The sequence below is a fragment of the Homarus americanus genome, unplaced genomic scaffold (genome assembly GCF_018991925.1).
Source record: "Homarus americanus isolate GMGI-L3 unplaced genomic scaffold, GMGI_Hamer_2.0 scaffold19117, whole genome shotgun sequence".
NCBI lineage: Eukaryota > Metazoa > Arthropoda > Malacostraca > Decapoda > Nephropidae > Homarus > Homarus americanus.
In genome coordinates, this window is record NW_024754704.1 from 1,472,018 (window position 1) to 1,485,211 (window position 13,194).

Sequence of the window (13,194 nt, forward strand, 5' to 3'; positions counted from 1 at the left end):
GTGTTTGTTGCATGAAATCATTATAAGTAGCCTCAAAAATAGAAGTGGAAAAGATAAAAACTTTATAAAGAGCAGAAAATATAAAGAGTCAACTTGATTTGTGACTCTTAAGGAGTAGGTAGAGGGAGTGTCTTTTACCTCCACTTATATCTTTGTGGGACAATTGCCATTCAGCAGCCTGGTCTGAACTGCACTGCAAGGCTTGGTAATCATGGGATTTAAGGTACAGCAGACTTTAACATTAAATATGCCTCTGATTTGGGTCTAAACAAGAGACTCCACCATCAGGTGAACTTATGGTTTTGAATCACTTCTATCATGTGAGGAAATCTTTACCCACCATTTTTGGCATTTTCTACTCAAACCCATACCATACTTTCTCACTCATCACTCATTTTTGCTAAAACAAATCCTATTGAGTGTGCTTGCAAAGAAAAGTTTTTGTACAGTTCATGATTAAATTTAACTTGTTGTCTGAGATATATCATAAATTATAACTTTGTAATTAACAGTACTGTATTTAATGAATATAATTTCAATTGGCTGCTCTAGAGTATTTTGTGGTTACAGTGTATGGATTATTGTACTGTGAGTTATTAATGAGCTTCTTTCATGATTTTAGAAGGATCTAGTTTTACTTTTACATACTGGACTTGCAGCTTGTAAGGCGACCTTGTGTACGAGATGATCCCTCAAAAGAAGGTTACACAGCCTTGTTATGGGCAGCAGCACGTGGTGCAGACTCAGCCCTAACAGTAATGGTGAGACATGGAGCTTCCCTCTCCCAAGCTGATCCTCGAGGATGCACAGCACTGCACATTGCTGCAGGAGCCGGACATGTTTCCACTGTTGGTGTCCTCCTTCGGCTTAGAGCACCTTTTGATGTGTGTGCCAGTGATGGACGCACTCCTCTCTTACATGCAGCTCAGGCTGGGCATGCACAGATTGTGAAAATTTTAGCTAAAGCAGGAGCATCACTTGATCATCGAGACAATGAAGGACAATGTGCCCTCCACCATGCTGTTCTGAGTGGTCACCTCTACCTGGCACAGATACTCATCAGAGCAGGTAGTAACTCATCACTGATTCTCGGAGGAAATTGTTTAGTCGTGTATCTTTGCTTTGAATCTTAATACAATATATGCTGTACATAGGTGTGTGTATTTTTATCTAAGATGTAATGATAACATATTTCCAGTATCATTTATTAACCTGTTGGATGGCAAGAACCTCGATTAGGTTACAACAATAACCATTGGATCATGCCATAATATAGATGATAATCACACTAAAGGGGATTTAGGAAATAAGTGAAGATGAAAATACTCAGACAATGAAAGTGCAACTGAAATTGAACATGAGGATGGAGGAGAGGCTGTGAGTGTGTGACAGGTGGAGTGTGCACACATGATTTGTGTGAGACTTGTGATGTATCTTACCTTTATTTTCTCAAAAGCATCATCAGAAGAACTGTTGCTAACTTTATATTGAAGATAAGAGTCCTGAGAATGTGTTAGAACATAATCGCCATTACGCACCATTATCCATCTTATCTTTTAGGGATATTTTTTTCAAACAATCTAAAAATAACCCGCAAAAAATGCTGGTAAGACAAATATCTTTCAAGCCTACACCCTCCACCAGGCAGGTTTCTTCATGTTGGGCAACTTACCATGGGTCCTTGGGTACTGTTCCCCACCTGATGACAAAACTTCATCGTCAAGTGACCTTATGTTAAGGTTATTTCCATTTTCAATTCGTAATTTTGGGAAGATATATTTAATTTTCTTCAATTTTTATTACTCAGTTACATGTACTGTACACACTATCCACCGTACCTGCTGACATTGGTCGACATATCTTTATTTTGGAAACATATTCTTAGATATCTTGTGCCTAAAAGTTTTCAAGTACTGTAATAGAAAAAGATAAATTAGCTTACAGTATTGCTTGATTTGTTTATATGTTATTGAAAACTTCTTTGATTATTGTTATTAGATCTGCTGTTACCAATAATACTACATATATCTTCAGGGACATCAGTGAATGTTCAGGACTACTCGGGTCGTACCCCTCTGCACATGGCAGCATACAGAGGACTCAGTGACATCATGTTTTTGCTGCTGGAGAATCGTGGTGATGTCAATGCCAGGGATCACCAGGTACTGTATGTCATAATGTTCTTGTGCATCCTAACATACCGTATCCCTAAGCAGCTCCCATGTTATGGCACTAAATCTATAGGTGGAAAGCCCTGGTAAACAGCTAATATTTTGCTTGCAAAATCATTAATTAGATTCATTTACCCATCATTACCAAGTCCCTGTAATGGATCTTTAAAAATAAGTCAATATTTACACTGGTACTGATGTCACAAGTGTACACTATGTCTGTCAGCAGTTGTGGCCATTAGTAAAGATTACAGATTTTCTTCCTTTAGTTCCAGCAGTGACTCCTCAATATGTGAATGACTGTAGCTTCTACTTTTGGTAATAGTGTAGTTTTATGGCTGATTCCCACAGCTTTCATTTACAGGGCCAGACTAAGGTATGGGAGAGCAGTCCCCCCCCCACCAGGGTGCCAATAGTTGGTCTCATTATTTTTAAAGCAGTAGTGTTTCCTCATTGATTCTAAAATTGTTGAAGAAATGCAAATTATCCTTAATACTTTCAAGCACCTAATTAGAGAAAAATTTAAAAAGAAATCTTTCATGGTGCATTGTCACCAACTTGTAATTCTGGCATGACGTGCCAGGCAGTAGCCCCAGTATCTCAGGGGGTGTCATGGATGTTTGTCAGTTTTGTTAAACCAAGCCCACAAAACTCTGCTTTTTTAGGGTGTACTATATAGTATTTTGTGTCTCATAATTTAGTTCAAGCATTTTATTTCTTGCATTTTTAAGAGATATGTATGTCTTTGCAGGGCCAGAGTCCTCTTCATTGGGCTGCCCAACAAGGTCATCTAGGAGCTGTTAACACTTTACTTGATTTTCATGCTTATCCCAACTACACTCAGACAACAGTTGACAGGTGAGAAATTTGACATATCAGCAGGCTTTATGAGATACCATCATCATCATCATCATCAATGTTTTGCAGCCACTTTTCATACCTGATGGCAGCTGCGTGGCCTCTTGCAGCCTTACTTGTCAGGTCCTTAACTCTAATGTCATTTCTTACAATCTCTCCCCACATTTTTCTTGGCTAACCGCTGGTTCTCCTCATGCATTTCTTGACCCAGTTGTCTCCATCATTCTTTCTACTTACTCAAGCCAGTTTAGCCTACCTCTACACAAGCTGCCATTACTTTCAACACCCAGCTTCCCTATTAGCTCTGAACAGGGCCTTCTGTCTTTCAGTATTTCATTGCACCTCCATCTCAGCATTCTCATTTGACCTTGTTGTATGTCATCAGTGAATGTATCTGAAGCTTTCAAATATATAATTGGTATGTTATAATATCAGTAATTGTATTTTGTATGTACAGCACAGTATATTATTAGCCTTCTTAACTTGTAGGTATGATATCCATCAAATTTATTCAGTTTCTTGTATAGTTATTTAAAATCTTCAAATAAAGAAGACTCGCAGCATAATCTTTGTTTCAGATACACACCCTTGGATTGTGCATATGTGGCTGAGCAGCTAGAGGTAGCACAGGTTCTGATGGAGGCCGGAGGTTTATCAGTCACAAGGATCATGGAAATTGCAGCCACCAGGATCCAAGCTTTAATGCGAGGTTATATCATTCGCAAGCATTTTAGACTGTTCCGGGGATCTTCTAGAAGTCACAGTGGTAAAGATAAATTACTTTTCCTTCCATGTAATAAATTGTGAAAGAAATCATATTAATGTCATTCATCAAGTTATTTGTTATATACAGGAAAATCAATGTCAAGTTTGTTAGTGTAATTACAGAGTAATGCATCAATCCATTTTCCTCTCAATCAGCTGCCTTGCTACAAACTGACCCTCGACCTCAGCTGCAACGTTTGAGTAAACAAATTATAGTTCAAGAAGTTGAGAATTTAGATATCATGTCAACATCCTCTTTGGGTTCTTAGGGGCAATTCCTTGAAATTGATTTTCTTACTTGTGTTTAAATAAGACTGGTCATCAGAGCATCATCCTTGTGTTCAGTTACTCTGCCTTCTAATTCATTAAATATTGTTTTGTCTCTGAACAACTGGTTATTTTAAGAACTTCACTTCTCTTGCTTGTAGAATCTTAGAATATTTTTATTTTCTCAATTGTCAGTCAGGATGGGAAAATTCCATTGTAGTTACTCATCAGAAATCATCTGAAACTGACACTACTGTACAGTACTGTTATTTAATCTGAATTTCTGTTTTATTTCACTTTCATTCTCTATTAGACTTTTAAAAGTTTGAAGCAAGATACAGGAGGTCCTTGACTTACGAATGTCCGACTTACTAACGCCCGCTGACACGAACGGGGTTAAACTTGACATTTACAGTATTTTATTTACCTGATGACTTATTTTTTACTTTCACTGACTGTATTTTGTCATTCTGTTTCTTATTTTGTCTTAAATTATGTGATTTTAGACGTATATAAGGACTTAGGCTATGATATAGTAGGATTTTAAAGATTGTTTTGTGAGTACGGTATGCATGTAGCATGTGTTCCAACTTACTTACAAATTCAACTTAAGAACGACGTCTTCAGGAACAGAACCTGTTCGTAACCCGGGGACCCCCTGTAGTCAGTAAATGTTGTAGATTATTTTGCTCCAACCACTGTAATATACCTGTACTGTACAGTATATGAAAATAAATTACATGATATACAAAATTTTTAAGAAATTTCATGATACTAGTTAAAGTATTTAATTTTTTTTTTTACTATTTCAGGCAAAAACTTCTCTGATAAAACTCTTGGAGTTGGAAGCAGTTTTGTTGATTCACTTATGAGTGAAACAAAGCACTGGTCTTCTTCCATACAGTCAGAAACATCTGACAGTGCCACATACTGTCATGTGAAAGGTTCACCTCTGGTAAACAGTGATAATAGTGATACTTGTGGAAACTTAGAGAATGAAGAGGTACAGCATTAATAATGACCAAGTTTTGTATTGGGCATGACATTTCTTATATCTGTTATAATAATGCTTTCACATTTTTTTTTTATGAAATATTGTAATATCATTAATATAAGTGTAATAAATTACCTCAAGTGTGTTTCTTTTATAGGTTGGAATGGATTCAAAAATAATTCACCCAGCACAACATACTCGAGGTTCACCCACTGATTCTAGTCTCTACAACTCAGTTTCTGGCCAGCAGCATTCAAGAGCTTTGGCAAGCAGTATTATGAGAAACACTGCAGAGAAGACCTTATGTAATTTAGACCAGCAAGGCCTTAGTGAGTTGGGTACTGGCCAGATGAAGCCTGCAGAAATATCAGCTGGTACATCATTAACACATACTGTACTAGAAGGAAGGATTTGTGTTTTACCCCATTGTTATTTTCTCTATGGAAAATGGTCACTCCCAAAGATGCTTAAAAGTTCTGTGTTTATATCACATGGGTAATTATGTCAAAATTCCTAAGTCTTGTTTTACAGTATTAAGTCATCTTCTTGTTCTCAGCACAGAATTGCACCTGGACATTTCCCCTTTGCTGTGTCTGCTTGAGTATCACATCTAATTAGTTGTACACCAGCTTATACACTTCAAGATTACTTAGCATCTCACATTGTACAGTATTAACATTGTTACAGGAGACCCTCGATATTATGTGAGAGTGGGACCAAGGATTTTCATGCAATATAGAATAATGTTATATCATTTTATGCATTTTAATGGGAACTATAGGGAACAGGACTGAAGCCCCAAAACCAACTAAAAAACTCCTGTAATATACCACTTTTTCTCACTTAAGCACTGCAGTAATTCCATATTTCAAAGTACATTTTAACAAATTACAGCTCACATGGAATCTGAGTAACTGCTTCATAGACTGCAATGTTCTGACTGTAGGTGACTGATGGAACAATAGGCCTTGGGGTGTCATGAATCCTATATGTTGTGTGTAAACAATGGTCTGTGCAAGCAGACAACACGCTAGGCCTGCCATCTATTGAAGGAGGAACTTTGTGTTTTTAAAAGCTGATCAATTGTCTTATTTTTATTAAACTTTAAAATTCATATTTAATGAAATAGGTTAAAAAGTAGTTTATGCTTCTCTAACAAATGAAGCATTAAAAACATATTTAACACTAAAGGTCACAACCTCAAGTTAAAGAAGCCACAAGTACAGAAAATGAGCTTTGTGACAGTTGGAGTCTTGAATTGTTTTAAAAACCTGCCAAAAAATGTTGTGGCAGTGAGTTACAAACTTTGATAAGACAGTAAGAGTTGCAAACTGTAGTAATTTAAATATGAAAAATAGTTTGCATGATATACAAGGTTCTAAAGTGATTTTATGAAAATAGTTAAGGCATTTAATTGTTTTTTTTAATATTTCAGGCAAAAACTTCTCTGATAAAACTCTTGGAGTTGGAAGCAGTTTTGTTGATTCACTTATGAGTGAAACAAAGCACTGGTCTTCTTCCATACAGTCAGAAACATCTGACAGTGCCACATACTGTCATGTGAAAGGTTCACCTCTGGTAAACAGTGACAATAGTGATACTTGTGGAAACTTAGAGAATGAAGAGGTACAGCATTAATAATGACCAAGTTTTGTATTGGGCATGACATTTCTTATATCTGTTATAATAATGCTTTTATGTTATTTTTGTACTGTATATTGTGTTGTTTACAGTATCTTAATTTAATGTGTATGAGTGGTATATTTTGCGTATAAATTAGGTCAAATGTGTTTCTTTTATAGGTAGGGATGGATTCAAAAATAATTTACCCAGCACAACATCTTATTCGAGGTTCACCCACTGATTCTAGTCCCTACAACTCAGTTTCTGGTCAGCGACGTTCAAAAGTTTTGGCAAGCAGTATTATGAGAGGTGCTCGTAAGAAAACCTTAAGAAATTTAGAACTACCAGAACTTATTGAATTGGGTATTGGCCAGATGAAGCCAGCAAAAATATCAGCAGGTATGTCATTATCACGCATGGAAAAACATACCAGAAGGAAGGATCTGTCTCGTGCCCTATTGTTGTTTTCTCTGTGGAAAACTCTCTATGAAAATTACTCAAAGTTTTAGTATTTAGACTGCATGACTAATTATGTCTAAATTCAGAATTATTTTTCAGCCACCATCATAGTTTCAGTACAGAAGCACCTAAGCACTTCCCATTGCATTGTCTGCCTGAGTTATGGCAGCTATCCAAGTAGCATGTTTCTTTGTAGTGTTTCTCATCAGGTGCTTATCTCTAAGGTCATTTCTTACACCCTATCCCCATGTCTGGCCTACTGCTTCACAGTTGGTCTCCTCCATTCTCTCCGTGTACCCATACTATATCACCCTACACCTGTTCAAAGCTTCACTAATGCAGTACACTATTCTCAATACCCAGCTAGCATCCCAGCTTTTAACGGGGTTTCTTATCTCTCAGCATCTCTTTATTCATCCATCTCACCATTCTAATTTCAGGTTACTCAAGTCTTCATACTAATTCCTTAAGTGACTGTTTTTAACTCATACAACATCACACTTCTCGAGTTAGTTACATACGAGTGTATATCTTTCCTTTCAATCAAAGGCAAGTTCATCTCACCATCAATAAAGGCAACAGCTCCTTAACCTTCCTCCAGCCACTTTTGATTTTTTAACTGAGCAGAGGCTTCAGCATGTCCACTGGCACTGATTATATCACTCAGGTAATGGAATTTATTGACACAGTCCAGGGACATATCCCCAACTTTAGTTTTTGAATCTTGCTGTAAGTACATTGTTACCTGTGCATAAAGAGCACCTAGTCAGCAACATCCTGCAGTTTGCTATCAATTCCACTGCACCTCTTGTGTTCCCACCTTCCACACTTGTTGCACATTATTGAGTTGCTGACAACACCTTTCTTAAAGACAACACATGGCTATTTTCCACCACTTGTTCCTCACCCACACCACAAATAGTACTTTTACCAAAGTCACTCTCAGGCCCTTTGACTCTATTCCATCCTTCCATTTCTTAAAATTTCCACTGCCTTTTCAATGTTATCTGCTATCAATGCTAAGTCATCAGCAAAAAACAACTTCCAGAGCAGGCCATGATAAACAGTAACATACAGAAATATACAATAACATATGTACAATAAAATATAAAAATCTACAGGAACTTAACTAACATACAGAAAAGTTACTAACATACAATAAATTGAGTATAAACAAAATATAATCCTTGAAGAAAATTACCACTTCTTAGAGAGATTTTCAAAATAAACTTGTACAAATGATGAATTAATTCATCAACAGATGCAGATGACTCAGACTCAGAGGACCGCTATGCCGTGTTATCTTCTGCAGTTCATAGTTCATCATTTGTTATGGCTCAAGTACTGCAACATTCCAGTAATATTGCCAGTTCCGTAGCCCCTGCTGGTGTGGCTAAACCTACTCAAGATCTAAACAATACCAGTGAAGAGAGTGATAAAGTGAATATACAAAGAAGTCATGAGTGTGATGATGATGATGGGCACTCAAATAGTAAAGGATGTGAAAATGAAATAACTAATGGTAGAACTCAGAATCAGAAAGTACAGCCGGTAACAAATCTTGATGATGTAACCACGAGAAAAAACAATGAAAATGTAATGCGAAATGCCCAGGAGTGGGATGGAAATAGAGAAACATGTTCGTCAAATATACACAACAAAGAAAGACTTCATCCAACTTCTGCCAGACATATTGAGGCAATGAAATTAAATGAAAAACTTAAGGAGGAGTTTTATGATGACTGCATAGATGAAGAAAATAACCCCTGTGATGATACAGAGAGTGGCAGAATACTTCATAGGATGGACAGGAGACAAATACTACAAGAGAAAGCAGCAAAAGCCCTTAGTATTGCAGAAAAACAGTATGTATAATATTATTCAGTCTCTTTTATCATATACAGTAGTATGTTTATGGCTGTACAACATGACCTGTTGCAAAATATTAGCAAATCTAGTTAAATTCATCTTTAACTTACATAGTGAGACCAACATCAGTAATGTCTTTCTGGTAATTTCTTCCAATTACACTTTGCCTTAGGAGTTATGATCTGATATATACTGTATATGAAGCATGAAATGAACTCGTGTAAGGCCTCAAAGCAAAGACCAGATGAGTAAAATCCCCTTTTCCGGCATAACCCCTCACCAGGAGGTTGTCATAATACAGTATAGGTCAATTTCTTAAAAAAAAATAAAAAACGACCCTCTCAAGTGTCTGCCAGGATTGATCTGTTAAATAATAACTACAGTATTTAAAAAGCTTTCCTTTCCCTAACTACAAAGTGGAGTCGTGTGTAGTTGTTGCCCTTTTCCCTGGAAGAGTGGGGTAGGGGGGAAGGAGCTGGAAATCTTCATAGAACCAGAACAAGTGAGTTTAGTATCATGAGCCATTCAGTTAATTTTTGGCTTGTGATAAAAGCTCTGCCCTCAATAACCACCAGTTTACCTGACAAGATGTTTAGGCAACCTTTCACTAAGCCATATACTGTAGGGTAGTGTTCCTGCCTCAAAACGCTCTAGCCATCTGCTCAAGCCAGGCTTTACCACAGAGAGTTCTAGGAAAGGATATCTTACAAATCACATGACTCATCTTCAGGGCCAAATGAATGGAATATCTAAATTCAAACTTTTTTTTCCAGAGATTTAGATCAAGGAAACTTTGCATTGAGGCAAAAGGAACGACAAATCTTGAGTGCAGATACAAGAAAGCATGCAGAAGAGAAATGGAATAACAAACTTGCATCTCTGACATTACAAAGTAAGTGAATGTTTTACTTGTTTGGTTGCCCTGTGAGTGCTAGCATTCATAAATGGAGTAAGTATATTGAAGTCTGAACATTACATACATTGAAATAGGAAATCTGAGTCCTGTTTTATTTTTTTTATTATACTGTATCCAGTTTAAAAAACTTGTGGCTGCCCTCCATTCAGTGCATTCTTAAAAGTCATCAGTAAGACCATTATGGTATCTTATAAAAGATAAGCCGATCTACATACGTACTAGGAAAATTGGTCTCAGTGCAGAGTAGTGTTGACCTGTTACTTATTAACTAAACATCTTACAAGTTATTAAGTTAAATCAAGCACTCTTTTTAATGTAGTACAGTATAAACAAACAAACACCTTAACCAGCATTCCCACAATGTCTGTCAGATGATTGATATCTAAAGTGATGTTTCTCACAGAGTATTTTTATAGCCAATATCAACAACTTGTAAATAGTTAAAAGGCAACAAAACTCGGGTTTTCTCCATTTTAGGTTACTCTCTGACCAAAATGTTATCTATCAGTTCTGGTATAAAGTTAAAGGTAAATTTGAACTTTATATTTATTTGATTTTTCGGTTCCCAAACACAATCAAGATCCTGGTCCCTGGGACTTCAACCCATTATCTTGTTGGCTATATGGAGTTGATTGATGCAAGATTATAACATTACCTGCCTTTGTCTATTTGGATAGTGTATCCTGCTGTTAATCATGTCATGTTGTCCAGCCAAGAAGCAGACTGTATTTCAGCAGTTTGAATCTCACAGGTCACTCACTTTTTCACGCTTGTCATTGACTGAGATCTCATACTTCAGTCCTTTGTATATTCTAATTGGTGTCTGTAAATCAGGAGAAAAGTGAATCAATAATAATTTTTCAATGTATAGTACTGTAATTAAATTTCAAATGATGGAAAGTTCTAGTAAACTATGAGTTCAATCATGTGAATTATTTTGTCATTAATAATCTAACTACAGGATATATTTCATAGAACTGAGGTTCATGTGCTTAAGATTTTTCATTTATCTCATTCATAGTACAAAAAGGCTTGCAAAAACGAAAAAATAATACAGTAGAGTACACCTGTTGGCTAATGATAACTGAATCAAGAATAAATAGTAAGGCTTTAAAAGTACAGTATGTACCAATGATTTATTTTTTCAGCTGTGTCACGACCACACAGTTCTAAGGCTGTTGTGCCTTTCTCCTACAACTTGGTGTCCCCACCTACTTCATTAGCAGTTGGAAGCTCCAAAATAAACACTCACACAGAGAAAAGGGATGGATATAATGCTTCATCATAAGAATTGTCTGTGTTAATAATGTTTACAATAATGTTGTTGAATGATATGCTACTCAGGGTGTCTTGTCTAAATGGTTAGGGTTTGTGTTCCCACATACAGATATAAAATATATAAAGTATGATTCTTTTTAAAGTGTCATATGACAAATTACTGTATATAATAAATAAATATACCTGTAATATCTTGAAACTCATAATTTACCCTCTGAAGAGTTGACATATACTGTAGTACAGCATCATACTGTACTGTATATACTGTTGACACAGAAAATGGACATTAAAGGAGTTGACTTCAATATATGAATCTAAATGACTTCAAAGTTTCCAGTGTGTTAGAAACCTTAGTTTCATAGCCAAGTGCCAAAGTTGTATTGTTACATTGTGAGAAGGAAGAATTCTCTGAATATTAACAACAAAATATCCCAATGCCTTCCTTACCTCTGCTTCATCCAATTAATGTAGTCTCCATGTTGAATTAAAAAATTATTGAGGCCCCGTGTGCATTCAGCTGACTACATTAGAGGTAAGTGTACAGTAACACTTTATTCATTTTTCATTATTGATTATTTTTACTGTACTGTATTTCATTTTAGAATTTCTATTGTATTATTATCGCATTTTCGACTTACGACCAATTCGACTTACGACCAATTCGACGTACGACCCGGTCGTTGGGACGGAACCCTGTCGTAAGTCTAGGAGAGACTGTATATTCTAATATACTCGCAAGTCCCTATTGCAAGACTGTGTTTAACATTTGTTCTCCTGTTTTTGTCCAACCTTATCCAAGACAGATCTACAATTAATTGAGATCTAGTAGAACTGATTTACCCCACAGTGGAAGATCACTTTAGAAAATTACAAGTAAAGAATATAGTGAAGTATTGAAAAATCTTCAGATTTTTCTTTAATTTCCATTACTATGTATTATTCATCAATCCTACTTATTATTATTATTAATATTATTACAGGTATTAATAAGAAGAAGTAAAAATTAAAGGCACAGTATTTTAGACACTAACAGCCTGCCAACTCTTCCTCTGTGGTAAACTTGCACAGTTCAGGTTTGACTGCAAACTTTGGTTGTCAGGTAAATCTGAGAGTGTAGCAGGATATAGACTTTAAGTTCAACATCAACACATCCTTTCAAATACTTTTATTGTGATGTCAAATAAAAACTTTCTTTTTTGCTTCCATCTCTTTCATTGCCCTCATAGTCCCTGAAATATTATGTTCACACTCACCTTCCCAATAAAAATATATTTGGGTCGGGAGAAACTGAGAAACAGCTTGCACTGCCCGAATCTAGGAGCTTGAAGTCTCGTCTCTTGGATCCCGTAACAAGGGCAACATTGCTGAAAGCTAGTCATTCAATCTCTAAATTTGATAAGTTTGAACCTATTTATTTAAAAAAAAATGGGTCCAATGCTAGTTTTGTTTTACTAAATTTATTTGTATTTTAATCTTTTTATTTTCATCTTATTTATATTTTTACATTTGACAACTTGGGGCTGGGCAGCTGGTCCCATTTCTGCCTTGGCTTTAATTCAGCCCTGACTAATGTTCAGGCTGTCCCTACAAATATGAAAACTCAGCATGACATGTGTTTTACTATTCTCAGCCTCATTTGACTGATTTATTAATTTTGTTCTTGCAATGCTTGTTCATGTGTGAAGTTCTTCCATAAGAATTTTATGGCATTTTGACCTTGCATCTGCTTCATACACTACTGTGACCTGTAATTGTTGTACAGGTTGACAACCCTTCATCCGAAATTCCGAAAACTGAAAAGCTCTGAAAACCAAAATTTTGTTTTGTGGAGCAATTTTTTATTTTTTTTATTTGGGTATTAGCCGACTTGGTTAGGTAAATGCAATGTGCCCGCCAATACAGGTACAGTACCTGTAAATGGTGGGGTAGAGATATAATAGGGTTGTATAATTGCTAAAATTTAATTTATAAACCAGATTATTTAATAAACACCA

The 13,194-nt window shown here is 36.0% G+C and overlaps 1 protein-coding gene across 7 annotated transcripts in view; it reads left to right on the forward strand.

The window, feature by feature from the left end:
- Nucleotides 1-12,400, forward strand: part of LOC121855904 (inversin-like) — a 30,812-nt gene extending 18,412 nt beyond the window's left edge. For 5 of the 7 annotated variants that reach the window (XM_042351075.1, XM_042351074.1, XM_042351073.1 and 2 more), the window contains 11 exons: nt 660-1,068; nt 2,035-2,162; nt 2,923-3,029; nt 3,608-3,795; nt 4,874-5,064; nt 5,213-5,429; nt 6,491-6,681; nt 6,858-7,077; nt 8,399-9,002; nt 9,780-9,898; nt 11,071-12,400. In XM_042351075.1, coding sequence (XP_042207009.1) covers nt 660-1,068; nt 2,035-2,162; nt 2,923-3,029; nt 3,608-3,795; nt 4,874-5,064; nt 5,213-5,429; nt 6,491-6,681; nt 6,858-7,077; nt 8,399-9,002; nt 9,780-9,898; nt 11,071-11,210 — 2,514 coding nt within the window. In that variant the 3' untranslated portion in view covers nt 11,211-12,400. The remainder of the gene's footprint in view (nt 1-659; nt 1,069-2,034; nt 2,163-2,922; nt 3,030-3,607; nt 3,796-4,873; nt 5,065-5,212; nt 5,430-6,490; nt 6,682-6,857; nt 7,078-8,398; nt 9,003-9,779; nt 9,899-11,070) is intronic. The other 2 variants (XM_042351076.1, XM_042351078.1) reach the window with 2 other exon arrangements.
- Nucleotides 12,401-13,194: the final 794 nt, after the last annotated feature.